This window comes from Geospiza fortis, unplaced genomic scaffold, assembly GCF_000277835.1.
Source record: "Geospiza fortis unplaced genomic scaffold, GeoFor_1.0 scaffold171, whole genome shotgun sequence".
In the NCBI taxonomy this organism is placed as follows: Eukaryota; Metazoa; Chordata; class Aves; order Passeriformes; family Thraupidae; genus Geospiza; species Geospiza fortis.
In genome coordinates, this window is record NW_005054313.1 from 4,678,029 (window position 1) to 4,699,990 (window position 21,962).

A 21,962-nucleotide genomic window follows, 5' to 3' on the forward strand; every position below is an offset into this window, starting at 1 on the left:
GCAAAAGAATAATTACTGTCTTTAGGAATGCATGCACTGCACAGTGGAGTGAAATCCCATGTGGTGCATAAGATAATGAAGGAAATGCTACCTTGGACACCCTGCAGTTCCCTTGCATCAGTACGGTGTGGAGGGCAGCTCTGGGAGCTGATGCTGGCAGTTCTGTCCCCTCCATTCCTGTGCTGAGAGCTGTGAATGCATCAGCTGCAGCAAGCACTCCTCTGTACCAGCTCCCTGCATGCACAGGTCAGGGGCAGCCCAACAATATTCTTCTAAGGGAAGCTTAGATTCTTATATTGGGATCATCTCTTGAGATTAAACATAGATAGATTTTGGGGCTCATGGAAAGAATTTGTACAGCATAAGTGCAAGAATTATCAATTTATAGCCTCATTATTGTCACTTCCTCTACCCACTGCCATTAGGCTCTTGACAAATAATTAAAGATTATTAGGAGCAAAGAAATTTTTGTTTAAAGCAGAACTGTTCTTTTGCAGTTCTGATGACGTTGACTTCCGTGGTTCTACCACAACACTGGCTCCCTCAAGTGCACCATCATTTGGAGTGAGTCAGATCCAGCCATCTCCATCCATGCCCTGGCTAGGCACTGGGCAAACCAGCACTGGAGCTGGTGTGGTGAGTACTTCTGTGTGTGCAGCTCAGGAGAGCAGGTGTTTATCATCTGTTATTACTAGAGAGACCTAGTGTGCATTAGTCATCATACTGTCAATCCAGTATTGACATAAAAGGCCAACAGCAACCAAGACCTAGCCAAAAGAAGGCCAAGCTAAGCGTTTTCTCATATATTGTGGCACAGAATTATTGTGATATAGAAAATAATGGGTCAGTCTGGGTGGTTTATTGTGGGAAATAGTAAGGGTAAGAAGATTTTCAGAAGGCTGGGAAAGTAGGCCTTAGAAACAGAAAGAGAGAAATTGGAGCTAGCTGCAGCTGCAAAGTCTGAAAGTAGAAAAGTTACAATAGTACAGCAAGCAAGGATATGAAACAATAGTTTAAGTGTTAGGCTTGGCCAAGATAGATTTAAGACTGCAGAAAAATATGCTTAGCAAGATAGTAGAAGGTTTTAAGCTTAGTAATGAGATAGATTTAACACTGGAGAAAAATATGCTTAGCAAGATAGTAGAAGGTTTTAAGCTTAGTAATGAAGTATTGTGTATTGTTAATAGAAAGCATACAAGCAAGCATTGTGTGAAGCAGGTGTACATGTGCTTTTAGAGATTTGCTAGAATAGTTGTCTGTAAGCTTTAGCGATATGCTATTGGCTAGAAAGTTTTTAAAATGCTCTGTAGCAAAGAAATCTTTGGCTGCTGCTGGCAAGATGTGAGCTGTTGCCATCTTCCAATGTCTCAGCCACGTAATGAGACTGGTGCTGCAATAAAGCTCAAGGAACATATCCCAGCAGTCCCATCCTGTTTGTGAAAAACCACCAACAGTTTTCTTTCTTATGGGAATTTTGATGTAGGACCGTTCAAATAATGTTAGCTTAATAGATTATTTTTTTTTAACTAGGGGACACTTACCATGTAATAGTATAAACAAAATTGAATAGTGTGTTTGTATTTTTCAAAATTATTTTAATTTTTCTTTGTTTCATATAAAGCTGATTAAAAGAAATCTGAATAACGTCAAGAGAATGGCTTCACATCCAGTCCATCAATATTGTAAGTGAATCATTAGTATGGAATTTGTAATTTTCTACAAAATACTGTACTATTAATTATCATCTTTTAATCTTAGATCTTACAGGAGCACAAGATGGAAGTGTCCGAATGTTTGAGTGGACAAGGCCACAGCAGCTGGTGTGCTTCCAGCAGGCTGGGAATGCCAGGGTGACAAGGATGTATTTCAATGCCCAGGGAAATAAGGTAAGTACAACATGTAAGGTTTTGGGGAGGGTTGGAGTTTTTATTCATAAGGAAATGTTTGGTTGTGCTGTGACCTCTAAAGCAGTTTTACTGCTGCCATGCAGAACTCTTAGGATGCCCTAGAACAATGATGTTGTGTTGTGCATTTTGGCTGCATGTGGGAGCTTTGTAATAGACCCTGACCCTTATTCTGCTTTCTCTTCTCTCAGCTCCACACTGCTATCCCATATCCTATTTGGCACATTTTCACACTGTTTGTTCTCCCTCTTCAGAAATCTGTGTTCCCATGTGGTGACCTTTTTAAATTAAATTTTTTTTAAAAAACTACAGAGATTCCTTATTTTATAGATGCACAGTTGTATCAATAATAGAATCATTAAGGCTGGAAAAGACAAAAAGTTTGTCAAGTCCAGCTGTCAGTCAGTATAGGTCTTCAAGAAGTGCCTCCCACTTTGCATTCTGGCCAAGATAAAGTTTTCACAGAATGCAATACCTAGAAGAACCTGGAAGACAGGGATAATTCAAGCCATGAGTTGAAGGCTGTGAGTGTACTCCACTAGAGTGGAGAGCAGAAAGTACAAAAAGACATGCTTTGGCCAGAAGTGACTCTATGAGGGCTATGAAATGCAGAAAGAAGAGTAGAGAAAGAAATTGGGAGGAATATCCACATCTTCAGTTTTTCATGTTGACCATTCTATTATTTTAAAAGGTCCTGTCTGCACTTTTATTCACAAAATATTTCACTTCATTATAGTTAAAAACTATAAAAAGTGAATTAAAGGTGTTTGGGCATGACTGTACGTAGCTATAAAACAGCAAAGGTGAAATATCTCACAGCATATCTATTTTCAGGTGGCATAGAATGTCATTTAAACTTATCCTAAAAATGTGTTTTGAGATACTGCAATCTTACCATTTGGTGGGAGTCAATCTTAAGTCAGAAATTAAGATGTACTTGTTGTTACTGTGCTTCACATGAAGGTCATTCAGGCAGGTCTTGTGAAACACAACTAAAAAGAGCAAATATAAAAAGTATTTCAAAATATTTCTATGATTATTTTGTAAAATACAGAGCATGCTGATTGAATATACAATATTAATGTTATTCATTTGGTTAATAAATATAGCTCACTCATTTTACCATTCATGACTACAATCTTCCCACAATTGTTCTTATCATGCTTTTATGGCATGCTATCACACATCTGACTTTTTAAAGCATTTTCAAGTAGAGTCATGGAGTAATGATGCTTTTGTTAGCTTTAGCATCTAACATTAGGATTTGAAAAATAAGCTTCCATGCTTTCTCCATTTCCAGAAAAGAATGGGGTATGCAGGAGAGCATCAATCATTAAATAATCATTAAAAAATCAGCACTGAACTCACTTGGCTTCTAACTAGTTTTTATTTTTTATCTTGATAATCATTGTTATTGATATTCAATTTGCAGGCAAAGGTTTGGTGGTTCAGGGTTTTTTTTCCCAGAAGTTAGCAGTTTACTATCATGAAGCATCCAGTAACCACCATGTCATGCTAATAAATGCAGTTTATTTCTTGCAGTGTGGTGTTGCTGATGGTGAAGGTTTTCTAAGTATTTGGCAAGTAAACCAAACCACCTCAAATCCTAAGCCCTACCTGGTAAGTAAACAGATTTTTTTTTTGTTATTATTATTATTATTGTAGAGAAAAGCAAAGTCTTTGAAACTTGAGACAGGCCCAGAGCACAGGAATTAAATGAGACATATTTGATTTTGCTGCTTTTTAATTGGCACACTTCATCAAAACCGCGGAGTGTCAATGATGCATCTTTGCAAAACCAATTGCACCATAACCATAAGCTACAGTGTAATTACAAATACTCCTTCAACATTGCCCGTGTTTAAATTAATAATCAGAGCCACAACTAATGACTTTATAACCCCAAAACTTAGTAAAAATACACTCTTCAATAAATTTTACTGCTTCTTAACATGAAGACCATGCTTAATTTAAAACTCAGGCTGTTGTCATACACTATACTGCAGATTTGTTCTTTGTCACTTATTGTAATATCCTTTCATTTTGTACTGGATTTTAATCCATTGATCCATTCTCAGTTTCAAACTGTCAGTTTTTAAGTTCTGTTTCAAAGACTCATTGTGTTTTACTATCACTGACATCAGACTGTCAGTTGTTAACTTTTGATGCAAATAACAACTGGTAAGATTGCACTTATTCTGTTTGTTTTGTTTTTCATAGAGTTGGCAGTGCCACAGTAAAACCACAAGTGACTTTGCATTTATAACCTCCTCAAGTCTAGTTGCTACATCGGGACAATCCAATGATAACAGGTGTGTTTAAAGAAACAATGAAGAATTTCAAAACTACTTTTTCATCTCCCTTAACTTGCTAAGCTCTTGGGCATTAATATGTGGCTGACATTTTAAGGCTCGTTGTTCTAAGCTTTGTTACAGTTTGAACTTGCTGGATAATTTCTTTGAATATCATTTCTCCAATTGCTTGTTTCCAAGTTTTGTTTGTGTGAGGAGTTGTCAATAATTAACCAGTTTTTTCAGGTTGTATTGCCAATGCAGCTACTTTGACATGATGCTGTTGCTGGGGGTAGAAATCTGTTCAGCAAAACAAGATAATTATTTTTCTCTCAAAAGAATAATTTCTATAATTATTTGATACAGTCTTTGATCTGTGCACATTTTAAGGGTAGAAGGTATAGTTCCACTAAGCAGCATAAAAGAGCAAAGAAGATAATTAAAACTCTTCGTTCTTTGGAAATGCTCTCCAATGACTGCAGTGTTCAATTCTGCCTTCTAGACTGACATAAAATGTGAGCACTTTTGAAGTCATGTCACCCCATGAATCACCTGGTAATAGGCCATAATGATTTTGGTTTTTTCTCCCTCAGAAATGTGTGCCTCTGGGACACCTTGGTTTCATCTAGTAACAGTCTTATACATGGTAAGTCCTGTGGTGAAAATTAAACCTCTGCTTCTTACTGACTGAGGAAATACAGCTTGTGTGTGCATTTGGGGCAAGGGGAAAACCTCATCCTGGGGAACAGATCTAAGTTTGTGTTGCACACTAATACACGCACCTGGTTCTGCATGTTCTCTACCATGATGTTAATCTGCTCTATATGGAAAAGTATGAAGAAAGAACATTATGATGTTTGGGTTGGAAGGCACCTTAAAAATCATCTCTTTCCTCTCCCTTTGCCATGTGCAGGGATGCCTTTCTCTAGACCAGGTTGCTCAAGATCAGCTATACTTTTTCTAAATCAGGAATTTATCCGAACTTCATATAGTGAATTTTATATTTTCTCAAACTTTAAATTCAGGTATGACTCTCTATTCTAAAGTAACTTAGACTGCATATCATGCTTTCTTGTGCATTAGATCTAGGTATTTCTTATGAGAGCACTAAGCTGTCAGCTAAGACATTACCCATATAAAGGAATGTGTCTGCAAAGTTAGAAAATATTCAGGTAGCAAGTTATAGAAGAAAGTCATTTTAAGATTGAGAGCTACTTACAGTTTCAAATCTTAAATTCTGACATCCTTCTTCCTCAGCCTTCACTTGTCATGACCATGGTGCCACAGTACTTCAGTATGCACCCAAGCATCAACTGCTCATTTCTGGAGGTAGGAAGGGATATATCTGCATCTTTGACATCAGACAGAGGCAAATCCTTTTCACCTTCCAAGCACACGAGTCAGCTGTTAAGGCCCTTGCCCTGGATCCTTCCGAGGACTATTTTGTCACGGGCTCAGCCGAAGGCAACATGAAGGTAAGGCATGGAGGAGCTGGCTTCTGGAGGAGGGTATTGTCTTATGGAAATAGCCAGAGAAATGCAGTAACAAACAAAAACAATCCTCAAAATCCCAAACCTATACTTAATGTATAGCCTGCTTTACATTTATGCTGTGAACTGAAATGTACTGGTAGGCTTCTAAAGCAAGTAGGTTTTTTCCCCCCTCTAAAGAATAGTCTTCTTAAGGTTGTGAGACTAATTTTAAGTGGATAAAGCAAAGTGCACAGTTCTGAAATCTTACCTTTGTTTTTCACTCACTTAAAAATATTCTGGCTTTGCTGTTGGACATTTATTTGTAACACAGGGGGCGCTCAGCAACTTCAACATTGTGTGAAGTTTCTATATCACCAAGTTCTATTTTTTCTCCTGATGCTGTAGCCCCAGACAGCTACTGAGAGGTCAGAGTAACAAGGAACAACCACCAACATGAAAACAAATGAACAAAACAAACAAACACCAAAAAAACCCAAACCACCACAGAAATACAGTCCCTGTTGTAAGGGCCATTTTACCTGAATACTAAGGGAAGGAAATACAACGTGGTAAAGGGAAGGTGGATACAGTTTCTTTCCTTTTCTGGATGACTGCTTTACAGGGCCTTTCATGGCCTGGCCTTGCTGAGGCTCCTGCTACTTAGGACACAGCAGGCAGCTATGCTTCCTAGCTCTCTGCACATTTACTAATTGTGCAGCTTACTCTCTGCAGCATTCCTTAGCAGGAAAGCATTTCCAGCTGCTAAAAAGCTGACAGTAGTCATCTTGAATGAAAATGCAACCTTTCTATTTCTGCATCTTTCCTGGGGGGCAGCTGGGAGAAGGACTCTGATCAGGAAACTTCACCCTGATAGGGAAGCTTCACCCTGCCCAATACCCAGCTGGTCCCACAGTAAGGCAGCCTTACACTGCATCAGCAGCCTCTCAAGACTCTTGGACTTGTAGTAATTATTGCAATGAGGCAATAAAAAAATATCCTTTATCTTTCTCAATAGAGTTTAGAACAGCCAGGAATCTGAAACATTGGGGGGAAAATACAAATCCTTTAATATTTATCTCCTTTTGTAATTCTTTTGATACAGGTGTGGAGACTGACCGGCTACAATTTAATTCATTCATTTAAAAATGAACATGCTAAGCAATCCCTTTTCAGAAATATTGGTGCTGGTGTCACCCAGATTGAGACTGTGCAAGGCAATCGTATCTTCTCCTGTGGAGCAGATGGCACACTGAAAATGAGGGTCCTTCCCAATGCTTTCAATGTACCTTCAGGCATTTTTGACATTCTGTAGCGTTCTGTGAGCTAATCCTGGTTTCTATAATGTCCCTATGAGTAGCTAAAAACACAGTGATATGCACTGTGGAAAGAAACATTGTGTTTCCTTTCAAATCAGTTACTGCAGCATTAAGTGTTATGGGGAGAAAACCAACACTTTTACAGCAGGTATATTTTGAAAATGCCCATAAGGATCACTGGGGAGGAAATGCATGTACTGGATTGTAAAAGCAAGGAATTCAACCCAGTATTGTTGGTCATGGGGGGTTATTGCTCAGTAACCCACAAGCTGCATTTTGTGAGTGTTGTAAAGATCCTGACAGTTGTCAGTCACTTCACAAGCACTGTGGCTCTACAAGTCAGTAAGCATTTCTGACGTGATTCTGATTACTTTTATTCCAGTTTTTCCCACTAAATGAAGCATGTATACAACTTCTCATTGTAAAATAGTTTAGTTTTAATTAAGGGTACTCAGTGTATTTGATTTCTGCAGGAAGTATAATGGATGCAAATGCCGTGGAACATGTGCAATCAAGGATGTACTGTGAGAGATGTATCATTTTATGCTGAGATTCTTTTCCCAGTTAGTATTATTGCACAGTTGATACTGTAACTTGCACATCAATATATTTTTAAATGCGATGGGGTTTAATTTGCACAGTATTTTCCTTTCTTTCTGAGCTATGTTTTCTATTGGACACCTGCCTTTACTTTAGGAATGTATTGTAAGCACTAAATGTTTGTAGTGAAGACATCCAGCATTTTAGTCAGCTTTGAGTTTTGAAAATCATTTGTCCAGAAAATACTTCATTAAATGAAGCTGTTAAGAGAATACCAATGGAACATATAATGCCACATTTCAGATGAATGTCAGGCTTTATGTGGCCAGCTAGTAAATAGTGGATAAAACTGGTAATTAAATTATTACCAGCGTATATTGTATAAACTATGCAGAGTTCAATATTGTTTGCTTGTAATATAACTAGCTACTGTTGTCAGATGTATTTTTCTGTTGTAAACAAAAAACATGTTCTTCAAGGACTGGAATGGATGTCTGTGTATTTAAATGTTAACAAACTGTCTTATTCTTCCAATGAAATTTTGATGTCTGTGCTGTATTGTAAGATATACTAGAATAAAAATCACCTATCTCCAAAGGTGATTTTAAATTGCAGCTTGTGAAGTAGGAGAAGTATGAAAAGAAGGAAGGGTAAATGTCATTGTTTAGTTTTCCCTTTGTAAGTTAAATAAATTACTTTTATTTCATGAAACAGCCCATTCTAGAACTCTTCCTTATATTTAAACAGATTTATCTAAATCTCCAGTACATTGACTGGATACTTCCTTTAACTTGACCTCAGACTGTACTGAAATAAAAAAGATTAGCTGTTTACATTTTCTTTTCAGCTGTTCTTGACAAGTGCAAGGTTAACAGAATTAAGTTCCACAGCTGCAAGAAGAAGACAAAAGAGGTAGAATTTCCTTGCTATTCCTCCTCCAAGAGATTGATCCAAGTGTTTCAACAATGTTATGCAGGAGTTTACCATGCTTTGAGATAGGTACATTATCTAGAAAATACCACATCTGACTTTGTATTTGCCCAAGTATATTGCTGACTTTAGGGGTATTTTAGCTGTATTATGGTATTAGTGCCACAATTCCATTTTTTAAAAAATAGCACAATCAAACAAACATGAAAAAACTCCCAACCAAAACCTTCATACCCCCATAAAAGTCACAAGCAGCCCACAGAACTGTAGCTCTGATTGTGAAGTGTCACACAGGTGTAGGTAGAATTTTTAGTCTGTGAGTTCTGATATATAAGCTAGTTCAAAGTATTAATTATGATTTTCTTTTCCCTTCTGCATCTCTCTCCTTAGCATGCAAGGCCTTAGTGATAACAGCAAGTATCCTGAGAAGAGCCCAGCCATCCCTGTGCCACACACTGGAGCTTAGCTGCAGCAGAGGGATTCCTCCAGCACATTTACTAAACAAGGTTCTGCAGGCACAGACATTCCCAAATTCACTAATCCCTTCAACAGGGCCTGGATCACACAGGTATTAAACAGCTCAGTGCAGTTCAGGATTTAAGTAACACTTTGCTCCTAAGTATTTGAGTGCACTCCATGAACTTTAGCAATATACACAGGCAGCTTAGAAATTCAGGCAGGGGTTTTCCAAGAGCATGATTTTGAATCTAGATAGATAAAACAACAGGAGAGAATTTTGTTCCAACATTAAATTTAGAAATCTGAAATACCAGAACAAAATTAAAATAAAAAAGTTCCTATTATTTCTCACCTTTAACTCAAAAATTTGAATGTGAATTGGCAGTCTCAGACTTACAGTTAACAACAGATAAAGTCACTAAGCAGTATGATGATTCTAAAAATAGCAGCAAAAAAGTATACCCTTCATTTTATGATTTCATTTGTGTGGATGCATGTGGGGACATTTTATTTTAGTAATATGCCTTATTAAATAGCTATAAGCAAGTTATACTGGTATAGTTTGCATGGCAGTGAGAGCCAAGGAAGAGTCTGCAGCAACACAAGAAACTCAAATACTGTTAAAAATGAAATTTTAATTATAAAGGTTATGTCTTTAATTTTAAAGAAACACAATTCGTGTCTATTCAGTTGTATTTAATGGCATTATTCCATTTTCCTTTAGCTGGATTTTGCTTTTGATTATTAACATTTGATTTGACTTGTCAAATTTTAAGCTTTCTGCTTTTTTTTTCTATTTAAACAAGTATTTCCATTCCCATTATTTTAAGAGTTTTAAAACTTTGTCCAGAAAAAATGGTCACACAGAATCCATGGAAATTAAATGAAAGTGACAAAGGTATTTGTACACAAAAGTTCGTTATTTAGGTGTTTATTTAAGACCATCATCACTGACTAGAAAATGATTGCAGAGAAGATGATTGTAAATAAAAGTTACAAATAGTCTCTGCTGAGCACATCACCATGGAATAATCAATATAAATTAGACACAATTATCAGCTGAGTAACGGGAAAAACAAAAGTACGTCTATGCTGTGTGTCATCTGCAATAGTGAACAACAATTTTTTTAAAAGATGAGGATGGCCTAGGTAATTGAAGTGTGTTTATACAAAGGCACCTGATCTCCCTTTCATACACACTCACAAACCACCATCAGCAAACAGAAAATTATTCCAAGTGAAGAGACCCCCATGTGTATGTCGAAGAGCTTAAACAGATCTTTTAGTCAAAGGTGGCATGTGAAAATATATTCATCTGCCAAAATGGACAGGGTATACCATTAAGCTTCCATTCTCCCACGTGTACAAATTCTTGTCTCGCAGACTGTACGAAAGCATAGCAAGAACAGACTGTGAAGACCGTAACTTAAACCTTGCATCAATCTGCTTCCTTTTCAGCAAATCAAAAGCAAAACTTACTGTCGTGTCCTTAGTGTCAGTAACATACAGAATGCCACATGCTATGAATGCGTTACCAGCCTTGGACTTAGGATAGGTGGTATTGATATCCCAATTGACTGAGAAGCTTTCTTCATCAACATTGGCTACCATTATATTTTCATCGGTGCTTGAGGCATATATAATCCAAAGACCCTTCTCATCCACTGCTATGTTGAAATACGTCTTGGAGTTAGAGAAGAGGTAGTTCTTGCCCTGGTGTAAGGCCTTCTTGATGTGCAGGGTGTGCAGCGAGTCTTTATCGAGCCCAAACCTGAAATGAGATACAGCAAGGATTCAGTACAGGTGACCAGAACTCATCACACACACACAGGGTGGTGAATCACTGATAGAGGTGGTGTTGAAAATACCTGTTCAAGGAGCATTCTGATGTCTTTTAAGACTAAGTTCTCAAAGGACCTTCCAAAACACCAGGAGAAAATTACAAAGTCATAACCAATCTGAAAGGTGTACAAGAGCATGGATTTGCTTTTGATAGGTTTCACTTTATTTAGTCTATGAACTTTATTATCACCAAGATGAAAGAAGCAACTTAAAGGAACGAGTATGAAAAAGAATTGAATACCAGGTAAAGGCCCAAAATTGGGAAATGGAATCTATACAAAAGTTTGCTTATGAACTAGCTGGGAGCTAAAGGGAGAAAATGTGATTGACCTTCACCTAGTCTTGGAGTTCCTCTGATGAAAACAGTCTAGATAATGTGGTGGTTTACTCAAGTAGACATCAAAGGAATTAAAATTCTACTTTTGCAGAGCCAAAATTGTGACCTTATGCTGGCCTCAATGGGACAGCCTGAATACTTCCATCTCTGATGTATAAAATTGTTTTTATTCCTTGAGATTCCTTAATAGGTTGATAATCTGAGGGCAGGAGAAGTGAGCAGCTAAATCATGTTCCTTTACTGGTTTAGGAGGGTAATCAGCTCTTCCTGAGACACATCTGCTGTCAGCATTAATCACCCAATAACACTGGGCTTCAGCAAAGGCAGGGAGAGCATGACTATCTTTTTAAATAATGCCCTCTGCAAAGAAGCACGTTTCAGTGTCTGACTTCTCTCTCACTGTATAGCTCCATGCTTCAAAGAGAGGAAGGAAAAATACCACTCAATAAAGGAATGTGCTACACTTGCAAGTATTTTTTCTGAAAGATAGGCTTAATCACAGGAACAGTTCAGATCCAGGAACATACAATACTGGAAGAATAATTTTTCTGTTTAAGCAGCATGGATAGCATGTATTGGAAAAATCATGTTAAGAAAAGTCAGGAATACCCAACTTAGGTCATTCCCCTCAGCTTTTGTAAAACTCACATCTGCATTGGCAACTCCATATTCCAGCAGCAAGTATGTGCAATAAAAAAAATCCAGTTAAAGGCTGGAAGAGATTTGAGAAATACATGTGTCAACCCTGTTAATCTTGTTCATTGTTTCACATCTATAAATAACCTCATGTAAGGGCTAGAAGGACAGACCTTACCAGGACTAGTTGGTCAGAAATGGAGATTTTTTTCAGGATTCTTTTCTATTAAAAGCCAAGATAGAAAGCACCTCAAGATTCATTAGAAATACACAAGTTCTGCAGCACACGACACCCTATTTTTTCCTGTTATTTACACATGAAAATCTGGAAGGAAGCAAAAAAGTGAAGTTTAATTCCCAGGTTATCTTGGGCTCCCCCAGTCAGGGACAGTCCAGCCTGGAATTCCAAATGGTTCTGAAATTCTTTAATCTTCTGACATCTTGGGGTAAATGACAAGATATAGTGTAATAGTTTCATCAACCACCAGAAATCAAGCTACAAACATTTTTCTGATCACTAATATCAACGAAGTCAATCAAAAATAACAAATAGTAAAGCATGTAATGAAACAAAGTAAAAAGAATGAAACTATCACAATGTTGGAGGTCTGACCATCATGAGAAAGTTTGCCAAGGTTCAGACAAACCTAGTTTTACCTGCTTTTACATATGACAAGAAACTCTTTTTGAATGTTTTTTCAACATTTGCAAAACAGACTAACCAGATCCTCACCTCTACTTTCCATTAAAACAATACAACAACTCCCAGAAGCTTTTACGGAGCCCAAATTCAAGGACTTCCATGTCACAGAATCCATAGTGCCTCATTCTGTCTGTGCTGAAAGTAAATAATCTCAGAGTGAAGAACAGAACAGAAAGGCCATTTCTCAGCAGCTCCTTGAGAGGATTTGAAAATTCCACAAATAGTTTGTGTTCATCTGTACATGAAGGCATTTCCCGATTAGCGGTATGCAAGCAAAGGTGACAAATCTCTGCCCTATCACTGTGTATTGCTTAGACAGTGATGGTCTTTTACAGACTACCAGAGAAAAAGCCAAAATATGCTTAAAGGAGGCTGCCAAAAAGTGAGCTTGTGCTTGGCAGAATAAATATTATAGAATCCTTGCAGCTTGCTCACATTCCTTGGCATGCACATGAGTATAGGAAGGCAGCACTCACACCTGCTTGGGAACAGACATCAAAGTATAGTAAATGTTCTTGGCTCAGACATCAGAGTCGTGTAAGAACTTGAAAGAACAAGCAATCTTTCACTTGCCCTTGGACTGTTTTTGGCTCTTCCTACAAGGTGAGATTCTGGGGTTGATTTGTATTGTTTGTCTCTGCCCTCAGTAGAAAGTTAAAAAAGAGATGTAATTCTCAGTTCTAGTTTGGGGAGATGTATCAGGAAAGTAGTAGAAACTTCTTATTATGAGGAAATCAAACACTGGAGCCACTCCTCCCCCGTGGAACGTGCAGTTCTCCAGGTCACCCTGTCCTCAGCAGGTGCCTCAGTGCACCCCTCTGTGCCAGCAGCATTCCCTGCTGCTGCCAGCCAGAGCGGAGCACAGCAAGGGCTCTGCAAAGCCAAGTTTCATGAGTAGGCCACAAAACCACCCACCTGCACCTCACACACTGCAGCTGAACCACTTCTGACTCAGATGCAGGTAGGTGCACAGCGTATTCTTCTAAATGTAATCCTTTCTTCTGGTACCCAAATTCCTTAGTCAGTTCTTATTTCTTTCTTGTGATTATGAACACAGCAAAGAATCCAAGTTGAACACCCACAGCAATGTAATGTTCAATAGAACCTGGATCTACCTGGTTGGATCCCAGGATAGCCAAGAGGATAATTTGTTGTCCTCTCTGCACATGGCATCTTGTTCATCCTTGGGACCTATTGCTCTGTGACATGGTGACTGCAGAGGTGAACCCCTGAGACACAGGGCTGAACAATGCCTAAAGAATTGTCACAGCAGAGTAGTGGTCCTGAGCTTTTCTCCCAGTTTTCCTCTTCCCACAACACCTGCACACACAGAGTGGAAGGCTGGTGGCCCATATTTTTGTTACAGATTGGAGAGAATGAGTTCTTCTGTTCTGGAAAAAGCTCTGAACCATTCCTCTGTTATCCTGTTTAGGTAGGACCAAAAAGAAATACAAAACGCTACAAGGAGAATGATCTGCTTTTCTGAGGTTCAGCTCTGGCACTCCAACCTATTGCTCCTCCTTTCACAACTTCATTTGTCTTAGCCAACTATCTTTGACTTACTTCCGAATGTAACTGGTTCCTCCCTGATGATAGTAGAGATGATTGTTTTGTACTGCATGACCACATCCATAGAAAAATCCTGTGATGTTAATGATCCTGTAGCTGCCATTCAGCAAGGCATCGAAATTTTCATATTCTTTTATATAGTTTCCTAAACAAAGAGGAGAACATTGAAAAAAAGGACTATCATTTGGTTCATCTAATTTTGAGATCTCTAAAGTTCAGTCTCTACTCAAAGTCCATCTCAATTAACTATCAGACAAACAATTGTATTTGTGTTTTCAATAGTGATTCAACTTGTTGGAATGTGAAAAAAGAGTCCAGAGACACACAAAAGTAATCTATAGAAAAGATGATCAAGAGCCTGCTTCCCACAGACCAAATAGGTCCTCATTCTGAACACAGTTGATGTGTATGCAGAAATATTTCCTTTTCCTACTTAGGTCCTGGACATGTTCCTGCTCTAAATGTAGCTTATGGAGCAGTTGCCTCATTTTCATGCCCAGCTAAACGAAAAGGCAAAACTCTGAGCTACAATTTAGGGAAGTAAAGCCATAGGAAACAGAAACTCTTGAAAGAAAAGGATAAAAGGCCACAAACAATAGACATTTAAACTTGGATTTAGTAAAAAAAACCCCAAACATTAAGCTATTTTAAAAATCTGATGTTGACTCTGAAAATGTCTAAAGATATGTCTAAAATGCCTACAGCCATATGTATAGTGAAGTATTAAAGAGGTAATATGGAAATTTTTCTGAAAAAGAGGTGGGTAAAAACTCATCATTCTTACAAGTTTATGTTGAAAGGATTAAGGAAGCAATGTCAGATAACAACAGATTTTTGGTCAGTGACTACTACTAAAAATACCTGAAAAATGCATGGTGAGCCAAATCCTTTCATCACTTATGTTTGCAGGTTCCCTCATCCAAGTTCCAAACGTTTGCTGTACACTGACATACTGATCAGGACTTCCTACAGACGTTATGACACATTCTGGTGGGGAAAAAGCACATGTCCATGATCTGTGACACTGAGAGAGAAAGTAACACTCCAGTCACACTTCGTAGCAGGTTACCAGCTTTTTTTGAAGGGGATTCTGGGGTTCTGTCTTCAGCCTTTCCAGCGAGGGTATCATCATTTGGTACACCACATATCTCATCTAGGGTGGAGGGAAAAAGAGAAAAATGACATGTTTTACCCTATTTGACATGATAGATGAACATATCAGTGACTCCACTAAAATAAAGGAATGATAACTCGGATTTTGCTTCATCTGGAAAAAGAATGCTTATGTTGGTGTGGTCAAAAATGAGATAAGAAAATACTTGCTCTCACTTCTGCCAAGGAAATGAAGTGTTGAGGCTGACAGTCAACTTTGAGGAGTAACTAATTAAATCAAGAGATTTAGCTCCTTAGCTGTGAATTTCTGAGTAGCCCCTTAGGAAGAGAGAGTTGTCCTTTTCATGACATAGCTTTGGGCAGCTGAGGAAGCTGGAAAATGGCTGATTTAGTAGTAAGAGAAAAAGCATTTTCTTGGGAAGGAGTAGTTGTTAAACACAAAACCTTCATGCACAAATCCCCACAGACCAGAAGAGAGGGTGGATCCTGTTGGCAACAGAACATTTTGTTCACACTGTTAATGCCCAAGACAGCAATAAAACAGGTACACTGAGTACATAATGCATGAGCTTGACATCCATGCCACTAAAGAAGCAGGATGAAATACTAAGGGAAATGACACATTATATTATTTACACACATAGAAATGGTTAGAATACCATTAGAATCAAACACCTGGAAATATTTTTCCCCGCCCCACAGCAATTTAAGGACTAGCTGGCTGGAAGTTCTCATCTTTCTGCTGGTTTCATTGTAGCCTTGTTTTCTAATTCCATTCTTAACTTTTATCTCCAGCATTTCACACAGGCTGTGCTTTACACACAGGATGCACATTTTTTAGACTTGCGTTTTCATTGTTGCCTTCTAATATATTTCTAGGATTTACAGGTCTGTGATGAAGTTTAAGTGACAAAGATAGTTAAAAATAGGAAAAAAATATAAAGTAATGCTTTAAAGGGTACCATGGCATTCAGGAAAGAAAGGACAGATAATACTGCATTGTTGTTTTCTCCTTTAGGTCATATCCTCCTTTTGTTCACGCAGAAGAAAACTACTCCAAGATGGAGCAAGAACAACATGTATTTCTCCCATCCATTATCTAGGGCATTTGGTGAGATGACGTTCAAAATTTGCAAGTGATCACAGTGTATCTCCAAGTAAGGCACAAACAGTCCACCCAGCCATGGTAAGCTGAATGCCTACAGAGAGAATTTACCAATCCCTCGAGATCCCCTTCCAGCTTCTGATCCCAAAATACTTCCAGAATATTTCAAAAAACAAAATCACTCAGCAGAAATTATAAATTGCAATGCGCAAGTTGATTTTTTGTGGGCTGAGTCTAATAGATGCAGTTGACTGAAGGAGCAGTTCCCTGTACAGCAGTTTATCTAAAACTATAGGATAGCCAAGGGCCAGGTCAGTGTTTGTAGCAGAGCTGGGTGCAGTATTTGCCTTTGGGAATATTGCAGTACTTCCAGCTGCATGGATTAGAAAGGAACTAAAATTAAAGAGACAGTTTTCAATCAGAAATTCTTATGGGAAATTTTCACTACTTTCTTCCCATCAAAAACCAAGATAAATATCCTGCTGCTTCCTATCATAAAATATTCTGGTTGAGAGTTAATGGAGTTTAAAAGTCATTAGAACTATTCATTTGGTCTGTTGGGGGAAGGTTGGAAGGATGGAGCAGAGATGTTTTGTTTCTTACAGAATTCACTAAAGTACCAGAGCAAAAAAAATATACCTGTACTTCCAACTAATTATTCTCTTCTCTTGAAGAAACTAAGTTTTACCAGATTCAAAATTTATTCTGAAAAAACCAGGCTTGTATTCTTATGCAATAAGTTAATTACAAGTGTAATTCAGCATATGTATTTTCTTTCCTTGAAAGAGTAATGAATATTTAATTACAAAATCTCGATTATTCATTGAATTTTGGTAATAAGATCTCATGGTTTGCTGAGTCATAAAACATAAAAGCTCATTGAGGAAGATCTCATCTTTGCAGAGTTATTTGAGTGTAACTCCCATTTTCCTGCTGCAATTTAAAATCCATCAGAAATCCATCAGAGAGCTTATCCTCCAAAGCATTTCAGTTTGTTTCAAGACTTAAAAAGAGGCCACCTGAGCAAATGGCCCAATTATCTCATACAACAGTTCATGCATTTCTGAATTTCAAATAGGATGAGATTTCTGCTCCAGCTCTCTCCTGTCTGTTGTAAGGAGGCTCCCTGGGCTCTGTTCTGACACTTCCGTGTCCCGAATCAGGGGTTTATATTTACATTTAAAATTCAATATTCATTATCTAAAAGCCAACTGTTTCAGCTGCATTTCTCTTACTTGCCAAATTTATCCCACCTAATAGAAAACACCATTTGTAAATACTTTGCCTGAGCATTACCAAAACACAATTAAAAGACCAACATGAAGGCAGCCTGCTGCCTTACACAAGCTGTATTTCAGCAAAGCACCTGAGCACATGTTCAGCTTTAAGCTTATGCAGTTTTAGTGGTGCCAGCAAACTAAACTCATGCTGTCTGTTTTGAGCCTTGAAGCAATGGTTTAATCTTGGTTTAATGGAAAAGAACACTGGAAAGCACTAACCTGTGCATTTGCTGCTGTAGATGTTCTCCTGAAGCTCCACTTTGGCTTTACCTTTACGTTTTCCTGGAGGCCCTGGGGGTCCAGGAGGTCCAGGGGGCCCAGGTGGTCCAGGCTCACCTTTTGCACCTGGGTATAAAATGCAGTGTCAGGACACAGCCCTTCCCCAGGCAGCAGGAGACCTGCAGAGAGCTGTGTGCATCCACAGGACATCCACAGAACAGCCTCTCTCTTTCTTAAGAGGTTCCTGAGTACAGAATATGGTGCAATAAACTCTCTGAAAGGCTGTTTGTTAGAAAGTGAACCAGATCTTCACAAGGAGTAGGACATCAATGCATTTTATCTGTCTGGATTACAGGCCCATTAGAGAGTTACCATTTCAGATGCTACACTGCTGTAATTTTACACATCCTATATTTGCCTGCTTCACGTGTTCCTGAGTGGAAATCTGCCCCTCATTTTCTAATAGAAAAATATAACTACACTGAAATAAGGAGTAGGAGGAAGTCAAATGTATGAAAGCATTCTGGAAAGGGTGAAATTCACATACACTTCAACCCAAGGGCCAGGCAGAAAGGTTTTTGTGAAGACTTGCCCTGCAAAGAGAACAATCTCCTGTGCATAGCAATACTCAGACTTCCCTGTGTATAGAAACCCTATTTGTACAGGTTGGTCCTGCCCTTGCAGATCACATTCATGCTTCAGAAGTAGAGCATATCTTTTTCTGTCAAGTACACTGTTGCAAGAGAACTCCCAAGAGCACTTTTCTCTACCTTCTAATATCACATCATTGTTTGCATCCCCCTTTTTTCTCTTGGATCCCCTTGCACCTTTTCCTCCTGGTATACCATCCTTGCCAGGCAAACCCATTTCTCCTGGTTCTCCTTTCTGTCCTTGATCACCTTTTGGTCCTGGTAAACCTAGAAATAAAAACCATTTCATTATCAAGAGCACTGCTCCATATTAAGCACCAATTAATAAATATTTTTACCACAAACCATATCCACTCTAGTTATATTTTTCACCTGTATTTAGCTGGATAGCTGTAATTTCTTTGGATTTCAAAGCAGCATTGTAACCTAATATGAAGGGAAACTGTACCTATTTTTCCTCTTTTGCCATTTACTCCTGGTTCTCCCTTTTGTCCTGGAGTTCCTGGGATTCCATCTGATCCATTGTAGCCAGGCAGCCCAGGAGGCCCTGATCAAACCAAACAGCATCACTGAATTTTCACTGTTGAATGCAAGTTACCCTGAAATCTACTATATTTACATGCAGCATGTTTATTTATATATTTAAACCCCAGCAAAATGTAACCCATACGTTTCTGATACAGAGAATTGCTCCAAGCAGACCCACAGGTTAAGCAGCACAGAAAGAAAACAAGTAACCATTCATAACATAGCCTTGCAACCACCTGAGTGAGAACTGAGACAGAATTCAATAAGAAAGGAGGAAAAGTTATGGGAGAGGTGGGAAGATGTAATCAGTAACCAATATTTTTTAAAAAGATGGTTTTAGTGTTAAATTATAATATCAATTTTCTTGGGAGGTTAATATATAAATTAATCTCTTCACCTAGATGCTACTTAAACATATTGATTTGGTTTTGATCAAATGTTTTACTCCCTCCACTAGAAAATTAAAATGTCTGAAACCTCCCTCTCTCAGAAGGGGCATGAACTGACTTAAATACAAGCATTATAAAAGCAGGCAGTCATTCAACCCTCCCTTTATCTAATTAGCAAAGAAAGACAATTTTGTGAAAGATACATTTCTATATTTCAATGTTTTGTACCAGCAACTGTTTCAATTACCCCCGAATCTTACTGCAATTGTCCAGGCGTCTTACCTGGGGGTCCTGGGGGGCCTATAACAAGAGAAAAAAAAATTAAAAAAAAAAAACACAAGAAAGAAGAAATGGTGAGTTTAACCTAGCAAGAAAACAAAGCAATTCCAAACTGAACTGATGAGCACTAGATCAGAACAGTAAAAGGGTAAGAAAATCCCTCCAATTTCAAAATGAGCATTGATCTGGTTAACTGCTTTGTATTACAAATACTGTCTGAGCATTAGCAGTAACTCAGACTTGCCAAAAGAGTAACACCTTTACATAAACATGTTTTGCTTTTTTCAAATTTCAATTGATAAAAGTTTGGCAACAACCTCTGCAATGTAACCTCACTGTCAGGGGCTTTGGTGCCTTCACAAAACCATGGGTGCGAGACACCTCACAGTCATATTTCCTTTATGTGAGTCTTCTTCGAAAACCTCTTCTAGTGGAAGAATGTTGGCTTTACAATACTGATGAATGTCACAATTAAGAATTCTGTTGGGAATACACATTAAAAATACATTCCACTCTTCTCTGTGTTTTAATTCTGATTGCAATTCAGGACTCAGACTATTTAAGTAGGAAAGAAAAGTCTTGTCATTCATATCAACAGTCAGACTTTTCACATGTGACTTATCCAGTCTGGATCAAGCTTCCCACAGAAACTGGTTGGTACATTTAGAAATTGGACTTGCTTCAGTCATTCAGCAACTTGTAATACAGAAAAATCTGCCACGCTCTCAGACAGCTTAGATGTAGGGCCCTAAAGAGAAGCAAGCATAGCAGGCAAGAGTAAAGAAAGATTAACCAGAACAATGTCTGTGATTCCTCATCTGTGATCCCCAATGCACATCAAAAAATTTATTAAATGGAAAGCCAGTTGGAGAATACAAAGGTGACAGTTGCAATTAAAGAACCAAATTAACTCTGTGAACATTTTTATCCAGTCAAAGTACTGTCTTGTTTCAACCACTTTTTACAACAGAAAATAACAGTAATTACTGGATTTCCCTAAAGATTACAATTTTCAGCATTAATTATGAAGCATTATGAGTAAAGTGAAAACCATTTTACAATACCATTACAGGAATCATCCCTTTTAATCAGTACAGGCAGTAATATCAGTTAACATCTTTCTGCCAGTTTTCCAGTAAATGGCTATTTCTTTCACACTATGTTACATCCATCAGTGCATTGAATTCCTTCCTCATCCCTAAAGCTGAGGCTCCTTGTACAAACATAAGATACAGAAGAAAGGTGCTTGAAAAGCCACAAATGTCATTGAGGCCTGCAGCAGAGAAAGCCACTCATGTAATGGTGTTAAGAGAGAAAAAGGTGCAAAAGGCACCAAGTAACATGAATTTACAAGTCTGAAGCCCAAAAAAACCAAAACTTAGATTGTCTGTGCTTCAGCCACTGTTGCAATAAGAGCTGATGTATAGCTCCAGAAATGTTATTTAACATCTGTGTGTACAATGGTAGTTCCCATTTATGTTTAATTAGTTGAGTCAAATGGACCTTATTGAACATTCAAACCAGACAGCAAGTGAAGCATTTTCTTTAACTCATAAATCTGGCTTCTTTCTAATCTCCTCATTCTGTGACAGACCTCAAAGCTGAACCATAGCTCTTAAATTGGCTGCTACCAGACACTCTTCACCAAACCCTGCAAAACTTTCCACACCTTCTTGTGACTCAGCCATCAGCAGCTCCAGGTCCTCACTGGTGACATGTGACTTCACTAAGTGCCACTGCTTCACTGCAGTTGTAACAATGGGAGCAAGTTTCTACCCCTTGCATGTTCCTCCTGTGTTAGGCCTGAAGTGCGACATTTGCAAAAATATTGTGACTAAACCTCAGCTGGTATTTCAAACACCCAAGTCTAAAGATTTGCTTATGAAAATGACATCAAAGAGAAATGGCTCCAAGTAGCATCAATTGAGCTCCTTAAAGTCCAGCATTTGTATTCAGCGGGTACAGTGAAGTCCCAAAGTGGTACATATTAACCTTTTTTAACATTCTGATAAATAGCAGTTTTTTGACACAGTTATTGACCTCAGGTTCTTTGAAAACACTGTTTCTGGGTTCCTGGAGGTAACATAGGTGCAATGCTTAAGGCAGCAAACATACCTGTTAAACATATCCCTTTTGTGCTGTTACACAAATCCACCATCACTCGGACCTAATATTGCAAAGAAATTAAAGTTGAAAACAATGCATTTCATAAAAGTATCTGGTTCACTTTACCTACAGAAATAATTCCAAACCCAAAGATACAACTGACCCTCTGTGCTTATTAGAATAAGCTGTTCAGAATACTGTAACACTGTGACACCATCCATCTCATTGGGCTGTGTTTCTCTCATAGGACTCTGTTCAATAGACCTCAGTTTAATCCTTACTGAAAATATGGAT

At 38.2% G+C, this 21,962-nt stretch overlaps 2 protein-coding genes across 3 annotated transcripts in view; one reads left to right on the forward strand and one right to left on the reverse strand.

Annotated features, from left to right (window-relative positions):
* The window catches only part of DMXL2 (Dmx like 2), a 39,461-nt gene extending 31,225 nt beyond the window's left edge, over positions 1–8,236 (forward strand). For both annotated transcript variants that reach the window (XM_031055854.1, XM_014306485.2), the window contains 8 exons: positions 498–636; positions 1,622–1,682; positions 1,759–1,886; positions 3,447–3,524; positions 4,125–4,216; positions 4,789–4,841; positions 5,453–5,670; positions 6,770–8,236. In XM_031055854.1, the coding sequence (XP_030911714.1) occupies positions 498–636; positions 1,622–1,682; positions 1,759–1,886; positions 3,447–3,524; positions 4,125–4,216; positions 4,789–4,841; positions 5,453–5,670; positions 6,770–6,979 (979 nt within the window). In that variant the 3' untranslated portion in view covers positions 6,980–8,236. The remainder of the gene's footprint in view (positions 1–497; positions 637–1,621; positions 1,683–1,758; positions 1,887–3,446; positions 3,525–4,124; positions 4,217–4,788; positions 4,842–5,452; positions 5,671–6,769) is intronic.
* Positions 8,237–9,527: 1,291 nt separating this feature from the next.
* Positions 9,528–21,724, reverse strand: GLDN (gliomedin). Its single transcript, XM_005419645.2, has 9 exons — positions 21,678–21,724; positions 19,566–19,583; positions 18,815–18,913; positions 18,487–18,633; positions 17,717–17,842; positions 15,069–15,152; positions 14,861–14,986; positions 13,994–14,144; positions 9,528–10,683 (listed from the first exon to the last, which is right to left on the reverse strand). Exons 1-9 carry the CDS (start codon positions 21,718–21,720, stop codon positions 10,224–10,226), a joined length of 1,254 nt encoding a protein of 417 aa, XP_005419702.1. The 5' UTR covers positions 21,721–21,724; the 3' UTR covers positions 9,528–10,223.
* Positions 21,725–21,962: the final 238 nt, after the last annotated feature.

Bases quoted from the DNA above. Each gene is read 5' to 3' on its own strand.
- GLDN (XM_005419645.2), bottom strand. From the start codon at position 21,720: ATGGTGGATTTGTGTAACAGCACAAAAGGGATATGTTTAACAG. The intron at 18,634-18,814 runs GTACAGTTTCCC...TTTTATTTCTAG, and splicing joins TGGCAAAAGAGGAAAAATAG to GTTTACCAGGACCAAAAGGT. The intron at 17,843-18,486 runs GTAGAGAAAAGT...TTTTATACCCAG, and splicing joins CAATGATGTGATATTAGAAG to GTGCAAAAGGTGAGCCTGGA.